A 19,865-nucleotide genomic window follows, 5' to 3' on the forward strand; every position below is an offset into this window, starting at 1 on the left:
TTAAAGAATTGAAACATATATCCTTTCCCTATATTAAAAATAATTCTGAGAAACTTTTAAAAATTTTTAGAAAGTGTTCTGTAGAATTAGCAACTAATTTAAAAAACAAATTTAGAGAAGATATATATACTAAACAAAATAAAAAGAAACAAAATAAATTAGAAAAATTGGATGTCATCTACAAAATGTCATATACATGTGCAGATAAAGTTCATTATATTGGAGAAACTGGAAGAATATTGGAAAATAAAATAAAAGAACACGAGGCATCAATTAGGTTAAAAAATACCAAATCACCTTGGTTTATACATTGTAGTAAAAATAATTGTAAAATTAATAAAGATAATATTAAAATTTTATTTCTAGAGCATGATGTATATCTATGAAAAGTTAAAGAACATATAGCCATTAAAAATTACAACAACTTAATTAATTTGAATAGCAGGATGTTAATAGATGATGTATGGAATGACATCATATATAAGAATAAAAGTATGTTATGCAATGCAGGATGATTGTTACTGTGATTGATATCAGAGAGTCCAAAATATTGGCATAAACGCTGTTACAGATTGTACCTGTTGTAAATGATTTATTTTAATATTTTACATCTTTGTTAAAAAATTTTAACTGTATATTATATTACAAAACAAATAAATTGTTTATAGACTGAAGAGGGATTGGCAAGAACTCCAATCGAAAATACATTTAAATAAAATATCTGAGAATAAAATAGTCTTCTGAGTAATTCTTAAACTTGGGTGAATATCAGATTCAAAGGACATAACATTTAGGTTTATTTGTCCGAAAAACTTTTTTAAGTGAATGTTAAGTTTAATTAGGCCTAATTTTTGAGAACATAATTACCAGTTTTGATCATGGTCTATGCTTTCTGACTTCACATTGCTTAACCGATCTGCAGTGACCGACAGATATATCCATCAAGGGCAATCATGTGGCAGTGGTGAGGGACGGATATATCCGTTAAATTCTTTTGGGGGTATTGCCAAAATCTAGCCAAAAACTACCACGAAAAAAATTCACATAAATGAATTATGTCACAATAAAAAAAGACTTTTCTTTATTAGACATAACTGTTTACAAAATCTCTTCCGAAATGGTAATGAGAAAAACGCGTGAAAAAATACTTTAAAAATTTCCCACGTTTATTCTCCACTACTTTGGGACAGCACCATACCTGACTATCCCACTGCTGAAAGGTTAATCAACACAAAATCAGAAAGCAAGGGATTTGAATCCTTGGAGACTGTTTTGCAATTATGAAATTTGAATCTGTTAATATATGATAAGCTTTAAATAAGTTTTAAGATTAAAAATAATGATTTAAACTTACTTTCAATATTTAAATTTTATCATAAATTTAAATTTTTATTAATTTGTGTTAATTTGGCTTTAAGTTTCTATTCAAGCCATAGGCCAGTAACACTCATGTGTAAAATTCGGCATAAAATCTAGCATAAAACAGAAAACAAAAATTTTTCTGAAATTTTGGCTGAAACAGAACTGAAAAAAAGAGTAGAGCATGTCTACTTTTTATGCCAAAATTCTTCCAATAAAGAGAAGTCTTTTCTGTGACATCAAAGTAGACACATGCTTTTTATTCTAACAATGGTGTCAATGAGGGTTAACCCTACAATTGTGACGGTCTCGAAAAAACGAAAAATAAATGAAATAGAGGAGTTTATTGAATCCGTTCAACCACATCAATGTCATGTATAAAGATACTGTATGTAAACAATGTTTATGGATGGCTATAGGTGCAAAATTTCAAACAACAGGTAGGTCTAGTAGAATCGATATATAGGCCTAGTATTTAGATCACACGTTCTTTATTTGAATTTGGAATACAAGTCTATTAATTTAAATTTTCTAAATTATTGCAGAAACAGCAGAGAAAAAATTGAAGGTACAAAGGGATAGATATACGAGAAAAAAAAATTAATAAAATGTAGCACTATTAGTAGCAGTGATATTTCTGATTCGGCCAGAATTTTTACATATATGTGTTCTGGCATAAAAGCATAAAACAGAAACTAAACTGAAAGCTGATTTCTAATTTAGTTTTCTGCCACACAATTTTATGCATGTATGTTCTTGGCCATATGTTATAATGTTTACATTCACAAAATATTTTACCATTTAAAACATATTTAGGCTTACTGCTTGTTAAGGAAATCAAACTTTCTTTAAAACTTTTAATTAGAAATGTTTTAATTTCCTTTATTTAAATTGACAGAGGAATGTTCTTTTTATTAAATTTATAATAAGATGTTCCTTTTATTGAATATTTGCTCTATTTGCATGTGTATTTTATATTTATATATGATCTATTCTATACTTTAAAAGTTTGTAATGGCTTTGTGACTGAGGTAGACTTGAATGAGCCAAGAACATTTCCAATTAAAAGTTTTAAAGAAAGTTTGGCTTCCTTAACAATTAGCAAGACTAAATATGTTATAATATTTTTAAATGTTTGTATATTTTAAGTATTTGAATGTTGTTCTAGAATTAGATGGAACATATTATAAAATATGTTCCATATAGTCCCTGGTTTATGTAAGAACTACAATAAAATTAAAATATCAAAAGTATTTTTGATGATTTCTTAAACTAGCTACATTATCATTAATTTCAATTTGAATGAAATCATAGATAAATATAACAGCTTTTTCCGAAGCATTTAGCTTGGCTAAGATGTGAATCAATTGAAAATAAATGTTTGCATGTAATTAATGCTAAAATTTACCTGTTAATCTGATATTTATTATTATTATTCTTACACTGAACATTATTCAAACTTTGAACTTTATGTCATCAATAATTCCATTTCTTTAATTTATTTTATATTGAATATCTTTGGTATTCTACTTATTTGGTAACTGCAGTTTCATATGCATTGATGTAGAGCTAGCTTTCATGGATTTTTTATAAATGTTGTTGTTTCAAAAATATTATTATTTTGTTTTTGTTCCTTTTTCGATTTTTATCAATTGGATAAGTAAACAAATGGTAATTAAAGCTCTTCGACAATGCATATTGTTCATTTTTTTACATTCTTTTGAAAAATAAAAAAACTTTATAGAAATAAATCCTAATATAGTCTGTCTATAGAAAGAATCGACTTGAGATCATCACACATGATGTCACTTCAGTTAAACCAATCAGCACATTCTCTAATGTCAGCACTTTTCATTTAATATGTTGGGCAATGTGTGAATTTTATTTTATTTTCTCTCACTAGATGGCAGAATGACTTTTCCATTAATTGTGTTAATTTTTTTATAGCATGTAGTTGAGTCTGCATAAGTCATCACAGTATAACTAGACACCGTCAGTTAAGTAGTCAGTTTTCTGTGGTCCCAGCTGACTTACATAGGAATTGATGTTAAAAAACTCTGGTTTACTTGATACTGTTTAACTTGTCACCACTGGATAAATCAACATATTTTTTCTGTCCCACACTTGTTTAGATGTCTGATAAGTCGACTCCCCTCCTGAAAAAAATGAGTTCACATCACACAGTTTAATGTCACAGCAGAATCCGATTTTGCATTTTCTCTCATCTTTTATTTCATTGCATTATTTGCAGCAAGTGTTTCACATTTCTGTAGGAAATGAGTATCTGAAACCTAACAATGCTTACATTGAAGGAGAAATATGAACTTGAATGTAATAAAACTTTGCAAGCTGAATTTGCAAAACAAAAAAACCTTCTGAGAACAACATTGGTGTGAATCCTGAAGAAAAAAAAAAGGAAATTAAGAAACTTTTTCTTGGCTGTCTTGAAAACACCAGAGAAAGTCACCATACAAAGATGTCGAAGATGCTCTGGTACATTGGCTAAAGCAAATTCGTTCATTGAATCGTCCTGTTTCAGGACCAATACTGAAACAAAAAATGATGGAAATCACTGAGGTACTTGGGAGTAGAAACCAACTTTAGTGCCAGTGATGGATGCAGGGCCGGATTTACCAATCCAGGGGCCCTGGGCACAAATTCGATGGGGTCCCCCTATAAGAGTAGGCAAATTTGATGATTTAGAAAATTTACACAAAATACTGTACTTTCAACTAGATTTCAACTAGAAAGTTGTAAATTTTATTTAAAAATAAGGTTATGGTAAACATACATATATTTTATTGTGTAAAACTAATTATTTTAATTTAATTGAAAAATACCTATGTAAAATTTTTTCCCAAAATTTTCCGATGTTCCATAGGTTTTTTTCCCAGGTTTGGTTTTCTTTGCCTGTGGCCCTCATGATTAGGCTATGACTAGGCTGTCACAGTTAAAGGAAAAAAAAAATTATGTTTAAACATAGTTTTGTGGGGGCCATGGGCACCGGCCCCAAATGTCCTTATGTAAATTCAGCCCTGGATGGATGGTCAGAGAGATACATTGCACATACTGTATAAAGCACTATTGTATTTTCCTAATTATAGTTTTGTGGTTTTTTTTTCCAAGTTTGTTTTAGTCATCATATAGGATAACTTGACACATTTCCATTTCCCCTGGGGCGTCAACTTATGCAGACTCAACTATATTAACTGTAAAGAATCATGCATTTAAACAATTATTATAACAAATTTTCTTGTATTCCAATACCAGAATTTGAAGCTTTCATAACACTGTTTATAATGACAGTGACATGTTTAACAAATGAGGAAGAAACTGGAAGTAACTTGCTACAACTAAGCAATCAATGGCTGATGTTTACTGGTTCATACCCAAGTTGATTCTTTCCATAGACAAACTATAGTATCAATTATTTCTTTATATTAATTAAATAAAAAAATAATAAATTTCAATTAAGAAATACAATAATTACCAACTGATAAGCCACAATAAGTGATAACAATGAAATGGTTTTTCCAGTTCCTGATGGCATCTCCAAAACACCATGACCCTTTTACAAAAAAAAAATAAATTTTAGTAATATATATACATGCATATATTTTTATATAAACTGCTTGAATTAACTTAATTAAATTGTGCAATAACACTAAAATGCTTAAGGGCTGTCCATAAATGACGTCCACATTTGAAGGGAGTGAAGAGGTTGTGGCAAGTCAGACAAGGGGGGGAAGTTCAGCTTCAGAGGACATCTGTTTTATTTCATAAAATTTTATACAGTTTATTTATTTCAAAATTTCTTGCATGTTTCGTTTCTACTTATGGTATCTATCACTCATAAAGTGATAAAGGTTTTATGGGAAGCTGATTTTTGTTGGACATCCAAACAGGAAAGGAGGTTACAGAAACTTGGACAAACTAGGATAAGGGGAGAGGGAAAGTAAAAATTTCAAGAAAAATGCAGATGTAATTTATGGACAGCCCCTTACATTCTTGTATTATTGATTAAAAGATATAAAAAAATTGCTTTAATTAAATCAAATCAGTTTGATTAATATAACAACAGTTCTTTGTTGGACTGCAATTTGAAAAAAATTGTAGACCTATAAATTCCCACTGTTGTCTGTCCATCTTTCCTTAATCTCGAGAACAAAATTAGATAGATGAAATCCAAGACCAGATATGGAAACCTTAGGGGAAGGAGGCCTCAATTAACTATATATGAACTTCCGATGCAAACCGAAAGTCATATTATTTCAATTCAAAAGTTTTCCCCTGAAAGCAGTTAATAGATGATAAGCATAACTCTATTGTTAAAGGAGAAGTATGATGTACAGGGGCAAAACACTACTAATTGGAGGTGGAAAGTATATATTTTAAACAAAATAAACTAAAAATATGATTAAAAATTGCAGCCTGGCATTGTGACAATGTCACAATAAATAATCGATCATTCTAATCTTCTAAATTGTTGATATTTGAAAACTGGCAACTAAAAATACTTTTACATACTTTGTTCTGTTTTAAATTTCATTAAAGCAACTTTCATATGTCTATACTTTTTAAGTTTTTTTTTGAAGTAATCCTTTATTTACTGAGTTTTTAACTTATTTATAAAAGTAAAATAATTGATAAAAGAAGACAAATTAACTACATATTATTTAAAATATCAAAATATTGTAACATTAATAATATTTTGATGTTTCAAATATTATCATTAAACTGATTATATATATATATATATATATATAATCAGTTTAATGATAATATATATATATATATATATATATATAAAGATGAATACTTTATACTTTTATGTATTATGATATGTAATATCACAAACATTAAGAATACAATAATTGAACTAAAAAGAAAGGTGATCACAAGCACAAATGAATTTTACATCCGTTTCACATATGTCCAGCACGAAAGGTGGGAACCTTTCTCTCTTCTATCCCCTGACCAAGCTATTCCTTCCCCTTTGTGATCCCTCAGTTCTCCGAATTCTTGACAATCGCAGATGTAGAGTTAATGGGGAGGGGTGCTAATGAGAAGCAGAGTTTAAAATCTGCTTACATGATAACATAATCTAATGATCAGGAAATTGCAGAGAATACTTAAGCCTAATTACAGATGTTATTTACAATGATTTGGACTAATTTTGAAAGTAAAAGCAAGTATAGAGTAAGAGTTTAAAACTAACAATTTGATATTATCCTGTTGATATGTATAATCATCTTCGGGAACATATTTGGATAATTCTATTATAATTTTATGTGAAACTACAGAATGTTAATGTTTCTCTAGATATATCAAAAAGTTCAAAAGTAGTAATTCCAATATTAGAAACATTTTAGTTTCAAACTTTGTAATATTATATAACTATATGTAGGGGTATTTTAATTATGATTATCCGGGAGATATTTAGCAGTCCAAATATAACCAAATCTGGTAAGGTGACATTTCAGAACATTGCAGAAGACATTTCCACAACAAACATTAGTAACAAAACATATCAATTTTGATGCTGCAAGCAACAAAAACAAAAGTTTCCTAAGCATAGATGATGTTGCAGCCAAATTCTGAATATAAAAGTGGTCACAAGTGTTGAAGGTCATTCTTATTAGCTACAATGGCCATAATATCACCTTGCCTAAATGTCCAATTCTTGTAAAGCTGTTTTATGAAAAAAATGGCATTGCTGTGGCTACACTTCAGGGATTCCACTGTTGTAAGAATTTATGCCAAGGTTCATTGATGCCACAAGCTTTCAGGAGATTGATCACTCAATTTAAAGAAACTAAATATCTGGAATTTCGATCCAGTCTAGAGCACAAATCATTAAAGATGTTATTATGGCTGTTGTTGATCAGTCAGTGAATAATGTTGCAGGCTCCAGTAGAGCATTTGGTGTCAGAGCAGTTGGGTATATTTAAAGAGAGAAATAAATAAAGGAATTCCTTGTGCTTTATTTATTCCTATCATAAAACAAGAGATTAAAAATTGTGACGTAATTTCCTGTTTAGCAAAAACAAGTTTCTGTAGATTAACTATTTTATGTTGTTAAATAAAATTTTTATTTCTTCATATTTATTTTAAGTAATGCTGGTATTATGATATTTGAAGTGTAACAAACATGAATGCACAAGGAAATTGTCCATAATATTAACAATTAAAAAAATAAAATGCTGTACAAAAGCTCGACATTTTGCTGTTTTTCCTGAAGTGTGATTTGTGACTCAATTTCACACTGAATGTTGAAACAAGCAGATTAGAGTTTTTATCACCACTTGCTATAGCCAGTAGTATATTTTTATCAGCACTAATAAAAAGATCACCAAGTAGCAATTTGGACACTGTGCAGCGCAACCCATCTATGAACTACATGGGAAGTATGTCCCCATAAATAGCAAGTTTTAGAGAAAGATTATTACAATTAAGAAAGTACTGTTCAGAAATGAAAATACCAGTTTTTAGATATGAAAAACCAAATACTTTTATAGTTTTCACAGTGTAACATTTTCAACTTGACACATGTGACAGCTAAATGTTACCTGTCACGGTAATGATATAATGCTCTATTTCATGCTATAGCATTGTTGCAATAATTAAGTGAATATATTTTGTTTTTTATAAATTATATTCTTTTTTGTATGAATTATATTTAGTATATTGAATATTATTTTTTAGTTTTTTTATAGATTATTGAAAATCCTGTATAATATTGGAATTGAAATGATATTTTTTGTTGGAATATAATTCTGCAATAGAAAAATATACAATAATGTAAATTAAATTTTTTGTTTTATTTGAAATTTTTTTTCTATATAAAGAATTCTTTTAAAAATTGCTATTTATTATTGCTTAAAAACATAAAATCAAGATTTTCTTTAATATTAGAATTTTTAATTATTAAAACTGATCTTAAAAATATATTATTATTATTATTACTATTAAATTATATTAATTATTATTTAAATCTTTATTTATAACATTAATATTCTTTAACCAACCTTTGCATCCAAACATCTTTTCAGTTCTAGCATATATGTATATTGCTCAGGATAAATATAATCATAAGGAAAGTAGACAAGCAATCCATCAATGTTAATCCTACAAAAAATGTTGTATTTTATCATTTATCATTATAACTACTGTGTATAAATAATAAATTAAACAAAAAACTTTACTAATAATCTTAATTCTCTAGAACATGTATAAACAAGCATTAGCTAGTGTTCTTAGAATATGATATACATTTTCTGGTAACAGTATATCTACATCAGGATATTACAAAGTCCAACTCTGTTGCATGTAACAGAGTAAAATAACAATCAATATACAAAATAATATGTTCTGATCTATATTGCCCACAAAAAAAGAGAAAAATACTACTAGATATCTTATGAATTAAAAAAATTTTTTTTAAAATAATTGTTTTAAAATTGTCAAAGACAACTGTCTAATGATAACTAATCAGATTTAGTAATCACTTGTAATTATTGAAAAATTTAATTAACACACAGTTAATTACAGTTTAAGTAACAGACAGTTTCCTATAGTATAACTAGTTTAGGCTTTAATAACTATTTCTAAATTAAAAATTTAATTTTGTATCAATTAACATTAATAAAGAAATACAGAGAAGGAAATCAACCACCAAAGATATTCCATGTATTTTATTTTATCACTATCTTTAAAGATAAGTAAAGTGAAATACAGTGAAATATGAAGTACAATTGCAGTAAAACAAAATGACAGACAATGCAAGAATTAGCACTGATGACCTAGAACAGAGGTAGGCAACTAGATTTCCATGTTTTTCAGGAAAAAAAAAGAAAGATTTTCCATGACAAATCAAATATTTTATTACATTTTATAGAACATTATTTACATTAACAAACATGCTATTTACTTTGTCTGACATTTCTCTCATGATTTAGCTACCCATAACAATTTTTCATCCTGTTTTGCAAATTGGTAAAATTGCTTACAAGTGAAAGGAAAATTGTGTACAATTTGTAGTTCAATTTTGATCAGCTCTGGATGGCTCTGGTTTCTACCATCGGACCATTTATTCTTCATTACTGAAAAAACTCTTTCTTCAAAGGTATTAGGGCCTGGAATGCTTAGTAAAAACCCTATGACTTTATTTATGTTTGGAACACTTTTCTGAGAAAATAAGCACCACACATAAAACCAATATCCAGCAAGAAACTACAAAAACAAATATTTTCACCCGTGTTGAATGGTCATTGTCAAGCTAAAAGTCTTGTGCAATTCAAATGCAGCTGTTAAACAGTTTAAACCAGGGGTGTCCAAACCGCGGCCCGTGGGCCGCATGCGGCCCAACGCAAGTTGCAATGCGGCCCAATGAACGTGTAAACAAAACTGACAAGTTTATTTTATTTATTTATTTATTTATTTATTTATTTCAACGGCATCAACCACAAAAAAGAAGTCTCACAAAGCCATAAAACTTTATATATATACTGTTGAGATGGCTATTTTTGGGCTACTTTTTAGAAAATTTTGCTACTTTTTTTTTGCTCTTTAGCTAACTCCGACCCATAAATCCATGATTTCGTCCAATGTGGCCCAGAGAATCTGAAAGGTTGGACACCCCTGGTTTAAACAGAAGTATTACTCAGGATAGATGATTGCCATCCACATGCTAAAAGAAGGGTGACATGAGAGGAAGAGGGAAAGTGTTGTAAGACTAAACATTGTAGAACAACTTTCATGAGGGAGGAGAAGTCTACTTTTCTAAATTGATAACAACATTTTTTCTCACAGCTTTGTAGATTTCTAACTGTTCTAAATATTTCAGCTGTTCTTTGTGGGAATATATTAAATATTTAGAACAGTTAGAAATTTACAAAGCCATGAGAAAAAATATGGCTATCAACTTTAGAAAAGTAGACTCCCTATATGGAAGTCACTCTATGATGTTTAGTCTTACAATCCTCTACCCCTAAATTTCCCATTATATATACCTAGTATACATTGGAATTTAATTCATGATGCACTCATAAACATTCAAATCAATAGCTGGCTAAAAGAACTGATTAAACTCTCTCATGACCATAATTATTTTGAAATAGCAGGAAAAGCACAATTGGAAGGTATAAGTATGGGATCTAAAATAGGACCTAAATTAGTTGAATTGGTTATGATTAAATTTGACAAAATACTAAATAAAACTCCAGGTATAGTGTTATGTTTAAGATATGTAGATGATTATTTAATAATTTATAACTCTCACGAAATCAATAGTAGCACAATTCTGAAAGCAGCAGAAAATATAGATAAAAATACTAAGTTTGATATCAAAGAAGAGAGTGGAAATAAATTAAATTTCTTGGATATCACAATCCTAAATGAGCCAGATTCACATATACCACTTTTGAAAAAACTTGTATTATTAAAAAAAAAAAAAAAAAAAACAGATTTCCACTCAAACTGCAATGAAAACTAAAAACTAAAAGAATCCATATATTATAGATTTAAAGAAAAATTTTAATAGAACTACATATGAACAACATATAATACAAGGAGTAACAAAAGTTAATAAAATATATTTATTAAATAATTACCCAAGCTTAACATTGAAAAAATTATACAATCACTTCCTCCTTCACAGATACAATGTGAAAAATATTAAACAAAAAGCAGTCTTCATAAAATTACTTTATATGAAAAATATTTTAGAAAATATTCTGTTAAATACACATGAAGGAATGCAAATCACCAAGAGGTGGTATGACATCATCTCTTGATGTGAGTAGATCAGGGAACAGTGAATCTGTTGACCACAAAGTGGTTACCCTTTAACACAGTGATTTTCAACTGGTGTGCCTCAAAAATTTTTTAAAGTTATTAAATAAATTATTTTTGAAAGAAGCCTAAAGGACAATAAGTGTACATGTCAAAATTAAAATCTCTTTAAATTAATTATATGTGTTTTTCATTGTTAAAATAAGTAAACATATACATAATGTAGTAAAATTATGTATTCATAAACAAAATTATTCATGTATAACACTGAATTATTTCATTTAAAATGAAATTTTCGGGTGTACTATAGATTACCACCTATGGAATTTCAGGACTTTGATTATATATTTGAACTTGGGACCGAGACGAGTTCAACAGTACCCTATTTTTGGACTGGAGACGAAAAATAGAAAAGTTAATCTATAGTACACCCGTATTTAGTGTTGCCACCTTTACAAAATCGCTGACCTGTACAGCAGGTCAGGTTTGTTTGAACAGAAGTTCCTGATGCATGCACAATGTCATTTTACAATGCAAAGAATAATGTGCATGCTGGTTCTAAGTTGCAGTTAGGGACTAGGGACTTGCATAGGAGTAACATACAAGCAATAAAAAAAAAAAGTCGAGAAGCAGGTTGCACGTCACATGTCAGCATAAACAGAGTAACCTGGCGGAATGGAGGATGAGTTTCAGTGAGTGCAAGATCTTTCGTTGTTCAAATGGTGTAAATTTATAACAATATTTGCAAGAACTTTGTTTCATCGTAATTTCACAATTTCTACGAAATTCCCGGACAAAATTAATAGTTCACCCGGACAGTGAGTCATATCCCGGACTGTCCGGGTGAAAACCGGACGGGTGGTAACACTACTACTATAATACGTAATTTCAGTTTAAATTTTTGTAACATACTTTATATTGTTCTTAATTATGTATTTTGTTTTGAAAACAATTACTTTTTTTCTAACTATTTTTCACTATTTTTTCAAAAATATCTGTGCGCCATTACTTTTGTCCATCACTGTGTAACTTGAGTAAAAATTTATAATATAACAAATACTTTAACGTATTCATATTTAGTTATCAAACTAGTTTGATCAATTACGAATACCGAAACTTAATATTTGCTTATCATAGAAAAAAATAATTATTATTATTAAATTAATCTTACTTCATTTTAACTTTTCAAATCTGACAACCTCCTAAACATCTACACGTGCTTTCTTATGCCACCTGTTATCAGAAAAACAAATAGTTCTATTCTAAAACTGAATATTTTTTTAATTTTTATTTTAATTGCTCAAGAATATTTAAATGTAATCTAATATCATTATATAAATATAATGTTTAATAATATATACAATTTATTAATATTTAATAAGAATTTATGTTATTGAAATTATTTTTTAAATTAAAACTATTGTTACTGATGACAAAATTGATATCATTGTATTCTTTATTGATTGTTGGATTAAATATACTCGTTGTAGAATCACGTTCGATTACTTCAGCGAGAAAATTCAATTTCATATCCTTACAAATATTTCCTATCAATATCTTATTCAGGTTGTTGATATAATAGCTTCGGCAAAATGTTTGAAACAGAAAAAAATCAAATTCAAGAAAATAATGATATCGAAAAGAATAGATCTGAAAAGAATACATTTGAAATGCATATTGCTGGATCTGAATATGCAACAAGTTCGGGAAAATCTGACCCCATCTGTGACGAACAACAATTAAAATTCAAAGATAAAGACATGAGCGCAGGAGGTTTAGCAGACATTAACAGAAAAACGTCATGCTTTGGAAGAATTCCCTTAGGAAATGAACTTAGATTACTAAGTCTTATAAACGAGGATTCTAAGAAATTTGCTTCAGAAAAATTTATTGAAACAACTAGCATAGGTCTGTCGATTTCAAATACTGAAAATTTTCCTAATATTAATAAAATAGCTATATCTATTGATAAAAATCTGACTTTAAATAAATCCACGTCCAATTGTCAAGATGAAATTAATATTTCTATCAATGAAAACAATTCAGAAAAAATTGAAGTTATGGATGTTTCTGATGACAGACCTTCTGAGTCAAAGTGCCCATCTCAGTCAATTCCAATTTGTTGTCGAAATCTTGCTAATTTCGATTTTGTTGACGTGATTCAATCTGATATGGAATTTAAAAAAGTTAAATTGCCGTTTGAAGCATTTCCTGGAGAAATATTAATACAAGATTCAAAATTAAAAGAACTGATAAAAGAAGAAACTAAAACAACAATGAAAGATCTTTTCACAGATTTTCCCGATGAAAAAAAGATAATTGCGCTTTATCGTCCGCCTTCATTGTGTCCATATTTGCAATTGCTGAATTTACATAAACCTAAATTATTTGAAAAAGAAAGAAATGTCTTACAAATGCTTCATGAAAGTGTAATCAATCCAAGAGGTTGCACTAAACTCAGGGAAAATCTAAATTTTCCTTTGATATGTAAGAAGCATTTGGCAACTACAGCAATTGAAGACACTGATGAAAATAAAATTCCAGATAAAAGATATTATAAATGCATCTGGAATTTGATTGTCGAAAACTGGAACAAGAAGATCTAAAATTGAATTGATTGATAATTTGCATTATTTATTATTTAAAGTAGTGAACTAAATTATCAAAATTTTATTTTTGTTGATTTTATTGATGTCATATTCATTTATTTCTATCCTGCATTTCTGGGAGGAAAACTAACATAACCATTTATTTTATTATAATTAAAAGATTATTAGAGTTTTATAAAATACAGTATAACTGCAGGTAATTCTCACAATTGATCAGTTTAAGTGTGTTGTACCGGTACATATTGTATGTATACATATAAGTTACAACCTTATTGTACAGTGGCGTGCCGTAACATGTGATGATAGGGAAGCTGTGTTTCTGTAAAAAGCCGACTTCCAGGGGCAATCGGTTAATTGCGCGTCAGTAATGGTCTAGGGCAGTGTTTCCCAACGTGGGGCCCTCGCCCCACAAGGGGGCAATTTGATCTTTAAGGGGGGCAATTCAAAATGGACTTGTTTAGAGTTTAAGCTAACCGTATAGCTGCTGTATGGCATATTTATTGTAAATATTGATTTAAGTTAGTTTTAGTTTTCTTTCTTTTTTGTTTCCCTTTCCTTCTAGAACTTTCCTTTATAACCCTTTTCCCTTGGGGTGGGATTAACAATTCTGGGAACCACTGAGAACAAAGAGATAAACGAGGCCCCGAGGCCAATGAAAGAGGAGAAAGGACATTCTTTGCCAGACGTCAAGGTGGACAGACACGAGTTGTGTTGTTCCAGGTCACATTTGGCAATGACAGGAAAGTGCAAGAGAAACTTCAACGAACACGACAACGAGAGACCTTCCAAAAATGTTCAACGTGGTATCCTACCCAGAGATTGTAGAGTTCAGCAAGAAAAAACCCGTGTATTCCAATCTTTTCTATGTTCTATTTCCTATCTTATCTTTTTCCTACTAATTTTTCTATCGCTAGTTTTAAGTTAGTACATAAGTTTTAGTTATAGTTTTTATATTGTTGCAAACGGTATATGTTGTTTGCACTGTACTATTGTTACTTATTTTATAATATCGTGGAGTTGGAATATAAAATAAAACCTGTACATTTATGCAAAATAAATTACTTTGTTGACCATACTGTCACATAGTCTTTGAAACGTGTGTCTTTTGTCGGTCTACAGCTCTACACCATTTCACATGAATCCAACATCATATTATCTTTTTTTAGTTTCTAATTGATTTTATATACATTTTTCTAGCCCATAAGGAAATAAGTGGTGCAAGCGAGAAAAAAAGTTCATCAGTATTCGGAGAAATATTTAAAATTTGGTTTTATGACCCGCTGTCCACGATGAACGGTCACCTTTTTGTCTTTTATGCCAACGATGCTTGACCAACGAATCAATGAAACGAGGTCGTCTTGAGGCACATTTGAAGGCAAAACACAATGCTCATATTAATTCAGATTTAAATTACTTTCAAATTTTGAAGAAAGATTTTGAAAAAAGAGTAACATTAAAGCCTCTATGCCTATTTGCTGCTCATAAAGAAACTATCAATCGTACTCTGGAGGCTAGTTATCAAATTTCATTACTCATCACTAAATCTGGGAAAAGTCATACTATAGGGAAGAATTTAATCAAACCATCAATATCAGCATTTCTTAAAACGGTTCTGGACAAAGATGACAAAGATGTTAAAGCTATGCCACTAAGTAACAATACTGTTAGCAGAAGAATAGACAAAATGAGTGAGGATATTGAAAAACAACTTGTCGAAAAGCTGAAATCAAGACAATTCTTGGCGCAAATGGATGAATCAACTTTGAGAGACAGTGAGGCCATACTTATAACTTACCAAAATTCTTGTCGATGCAAAAGTGAAGATATTTGGTTTCATTACCTTTATTGAATTATGTCACAAATATTTACAACAAAAATTTTGATAAGTTTCATTGGCTCCAAAAGTGTGAAGTTACTGATACCGCTATACTTGTTATTGTCGATCATCTGAAAATTTTATTGGCTGATTTAAAAGAAAGATTTTCTGATTTGAAAAAAATTGATTTCCCAACTTGGATGATGCAGCCAATGTTAGTGGATTTGTCTGATATTTCAAATTTGCAGTACCAAGAAGATCTCGCAGAAATGCAAAATAATGAGTCAATTAAAACATTATTTAATATAAAAGGTGCAATGGCATGGCTTTGTGAGGAAACCGAAAACAAATATCCAAATGCAACCAATTGTGCAAAAGAACTATTGTTACCTTTTCCATCTTCATATTTATCTGAATGCGGATTTAGTGCCATAAATGATTTGCTGCTAAAAAAAAAGAAATCGGCTGGATATAACTAAACGGGAAGACTTGAGACTAAAGTTAACTAAATTGGAACCTGACATAAAATCTCTCTGCAGCAAGCATCGAGAGCAAGTGTCTCACTGAATTTAAATAATAAATAATTACTAATAATTAAAATATTATAGAAAATCTTTCATTAAAATTATTTTGTACACTGTACTTGAATTTCAGTTCTCCATTATATGTTTTGAAAATTTACTTACTGTGTTTTCTCAATAATTTCCTAGTGATTTCTTCCTAAAACCAATCATTCAAGTTTCTTTAGTGAACGTTTCAATTTTCGAATATTAAAAATTGTGTATATGTTAGGGGGCATAAGAATTTTTGAAAGGCTTAGGTGGGGCATAGCACAAAAAAGGTTGGGAAACACTGGTCTAGGATCCATTCGTACTTGCGTGGTGGCGGAAGAAACAAAGACAAGTATCTGACAAAAACCGTTTATTTTAACATAAATAAACATACACTATGTACGAAATTGTTTGCTTTAGGACAATCAACTGTTCGGACGTCCTGGGCATCGATGTGGTTCTTCGATGGTCGATCGAAGGTGGCCCCGGGACAGTGGCGTCGACAAGTCTGTAAGGCACGGGAAGACTTCGTCGAGTAAGTCCGGAGTGGCACGGGTTACAGGTTGGCACAATAGACGAGAAATTGTTTTTTTTTTTTTTTTTTTTTTTTTTTTTTGCGCATTTACACACGACGTTTTGGTTATTCAGAACGTTAACCGAGTGTCAGGTGTCCTCGATTGTCGGAGATTATATCAATCTCCGTTCTTTCTTTCATCCATTTCAATTGGTCGTTCCCCCTGAATCACGCTTCCCGAGTGGTTGGTCCCTCGTTACTAAACGTAACGAGACTCTTACCTGGAGCGCGAGAAAAGTCAAAATCGAAGACGAATTCGACCTTCCACCAATCATAGGAGGACTTCCTTCCGCGATTTATGGTTTCTACCTGGCAGTTTGATATAAACAATGGGTGTCCGACTACAAACGACTTTTACCTATGTTTTTTTAAACTAATACATTTTTCTCTAAATTATCCGTTTTTTTGCGTCTTTCGTGACGGGTCAGACCCGTCCGGTACCTCACATTTCCGTAAAAGTTTTAAAAAAATACTGGAAATGATAAAAATAAACAATTTATGTATTTTAGTTCTAAAATACAAATAATACATACATGATACAAATTGATACGATACAAACAATGACAGAAAAACTTGTTTTATTAATTTTTTATAAACTAACTCTATTCGGCGATTTTTTCCGCCAAGTCGTTAATTACTTTATCATAAAAGTCGCTGGTCGTCAACTCCATCGACGTATTTAAAAGCTCTTTTTCTATCGAAAGCGACGCTAGCGACCACAATTTTTCCTCCTACCGAGTGTTCCTGGCCAATGTATGAATTCCCTTCGTGGTCGAAAAACTGCGCTCAACAGAGGCACTGGTAGATGGTACCATAAAAATAAATGATATTAAATCATATTATTCTTTTAGTACGTCTTTGTTCGAATCGACATTAATTATATGTTTTATGTCTAAGAGTTACTTGTTAATATAGTCCGGCCACGAATATAAATATTGCGATTCGCTACGTAATTTAGATAAATCAAAAAATTTTTCATAAAATTTACTTAATTTATAGAATTAAAACACGCTTGGAAAAATTATTTTTCATAATATTAAAATTATTAATATCTAAAAGTGATAAAAATTCTAAAGATTTTATGTCTGAAAATCTGTCAATATAATTACAGTATAATTAAAAGAAAATTATAATTAAATATAACTTTGCAAAGAAACGTACATAAAAATAACATTGAATATTCCTTACTTTTTAAATCTTAAACAATTCACTCAGTCAGATAGCTCCCTACCCAGTGGCTAAGGGTTGTTGGAAGCTACACGAGGTTGGTGCTCTGTAAAGCGCATGCGCCAATGCCCTCTGGCTGCTTTACACCATTCAGTTATTCTCGCCTTGAAAGCTGTCTCGTAAGCGCTTCCATTCCGCCACTGACATTCGAATATACAATAGCAATCTTATCGTTTTTTTCACATGTAGTATAGAAATTTGTAAAAGATACTGTACCTGGGCGCAACTCGTCGGGAGCAGAGGTCGAAGACAAATTCGAAGCGTCGATCCGGATTTCGTTGTTAAACCTTAGCAAGAATCCAGTAGCGGAGCACTCTGAACCAAAGACCAAGAACTCCGAATGTCCTTGAAACGACGATTTTATAATCTTTCTCCCCCAAATCGCCTCTCCATTGGTCTCTCATTGTCACCTGGTGCCAATTCGAAACCCGATGGAGGGCGCGGGAGAGGTCATCGTCGCGACAGAACTTGATTCCTCTCTCGTCGCGTGTTTCTCGAATTCGTTCTTTTCCATTGTTTTAAATACACAGAAAAAACTTCCATTAAACAATGGAAAGCTCCAATTTCGTCCCTTTTAGTCGACCCCCGTTCGGGTCCTCACAGGGCACCCCCCTTTCGTTTAAAATGTCGCCACCGGATGCGACATTTTAACAACTGGCCTCGCGAACGGATTCCCGTTGAAGTGCATCAGTTGTCATTCGAGATTGAACTGATAGCTCTCGCGTGGCTATCGAGTTGTAGGAGGTGTCGCGTAACATTCAACAAAGGTTCGGTTTCCTGTTGAAACAACATTTTTTTTTTCTAACGGAACTCCCGTTTTTTTTTTTTTTTTTTTTTTTTGTTTGTTTAAACATTTCTGTTTTTCTCTGTAGAATGAGTGATTTATATAAATCTTAAAATCCGATTCTAAATCTCCTAAAAAGCCAAAAAAGGGGCAAATACCGAATGCATTCGTGTTCTTGTCCAATTCTGCCGTTTAAAACCACGAACAGTGATTCAATATTTGTTGTCTCATCTGTCACAAGAAGCTGAGCGCAAAAGCTGTTACCTATGCTTCCGGTATGCTTTCGTACCGGCGTACGTGCAAACCATGTTCGGAAGTCACAAATATCTCTCGGCAGCTACGTTTCTAGCTCCCTTTTTCAAATGTCCGTCTTCTGATTCGGCGACATTTTTCCTGTCATCGACTTTTTTTGTCGATGCAGAACATCACAATTCCAAATCACCGTCAGAGACAATTGTTTCGACGCTTAATGGGCACCATTAAGCGTCGAAACTCGTCGTACGCGACGACGCTTTTCATCTGCATGTCCCTCCATGCAAAATCTCTGGCTACGCCCGCTAGTTTGCATTTCGCGATGCCTAATTTCTGTTTCGCGGTCCATCCCGCTAAGCTAGCTACCTCGTCCAACGTATCGAAAAAGTCGGAGATGCGCCCGCTTTCACCGGAAAAGGTTGGAATCATCCCACCAAACGCTGCGATTGAGCCTCCGCCTACTTCACGCGTTTGTGATGGGGCAGATGGAACACCTGTCTCAGTAGCCATGTTCTGACCCACGTTTCTTTCTCACTCCGTAAATTTTGTGTCGGCTTCCTCGGGATTCTGGCGGACGGTACTGCTACCTTTCCCCACCAGCGTGACTTGGGCCGAAAAATCCCGCTTTACTGACACCAGTGTAAGGTTAGCCGATGGGAGAGAAAGAATGTTACGGCGGTCGAGCGGTCAGACTGTCTTGTGGGAATGGACTGACATCGCTGAGACGGGTTACCATCTAAAACCGTTTAATAAACATAAAAATGGAGCTTACAACAACTCTATAAATTCGGCGTAAAGCCACACAAAGAGATGGATCAGTCCGTGCAACCGTTCAAAAGTCCAGTCGATCGTTTACACTTCCGATGAATTGAGGTGGATAGCGTCGGCCCCGGGGCGCACA

The 19,865-nt window shown here is 31.5% G+C and overlaps 2 protein-coding genes across 2 annotated transcripts in view; one reads left to right on the forward strand and one right to left on the reverse strand.

Annotated features, from left to right (window-relative positions):
* The window catches only part of Xpd (general transcription and DNA repair factor IIH helicase subunit Xpd), a 78,563-nt gene extending 66,173 nt beyond the window's left edge, over nucleotides 1–12,390 (reverse strand). The window contains exons 1-3 of the mRNA XM_067278852.1: nucleotides 12,323–12,390; nucleotides 8,388–8,487; nucleotides 4,850–4,927 (exon numbers count right to left, since the gene is read on the reverse strand). Coding sequence (XP_067134953.1) covers nucleotides 4,850–4,927; nucleotides 8,388–8,487; nucleotides 12,323–12,327 — 183 coding nt within the window. The 5' untranslated portion in view covers nucleotides 12,328–12,390. The remainder of the gene's footprint in view (nucleotides 1–4,849; nucleotides 4,928–8,387; nucleotides 8,488–12,322) is intronic.
* A 2,712-nt stretch (nucleotides 12,391–15,102) lies between these two features.
* On the forward strand, nucleotides 15,103–15,609 carry LOC136982403 (zinc finger BED domain-containing protein 5-like). Its single transcript, XM_067278895.1, has one exon. It carries the CDS (start codon nucleotides 15,103–15,105, stop codon nucleotides 15,607–15,609), a length of 507 nt encoding a protein of 168 aa, XP_067134996.1.
* Nucleotides 15,610–19,865: the final 4,256 nt, after the last annotated feature.

This window comes from Centruroides vittatus, unplaced genomic scaffold, assembly GCF_030686945.1.
Source record: "Centruroides vittatus isolate TY-2023 unplaced genomic scaffold, ASM3068694v2 contig_824, whole genome shotgun sequence".
Taxonomy (NCBI): Eukaryota; Metazoa; Arthropoda; class Arachnida; order Scorpiones; family Buthidae; genus Centruroides; species Centruroides vittatus.

What these genes read in the sequence shown, in the direction of transcription:
- LOC136982403 (XM_067278895.1), top strand. Translation starts at nt 15,103, where the DNA reads ATGAAACGAGGTCGTCTTGAGGCACATTTGAAGGCAAAACACAATGCT.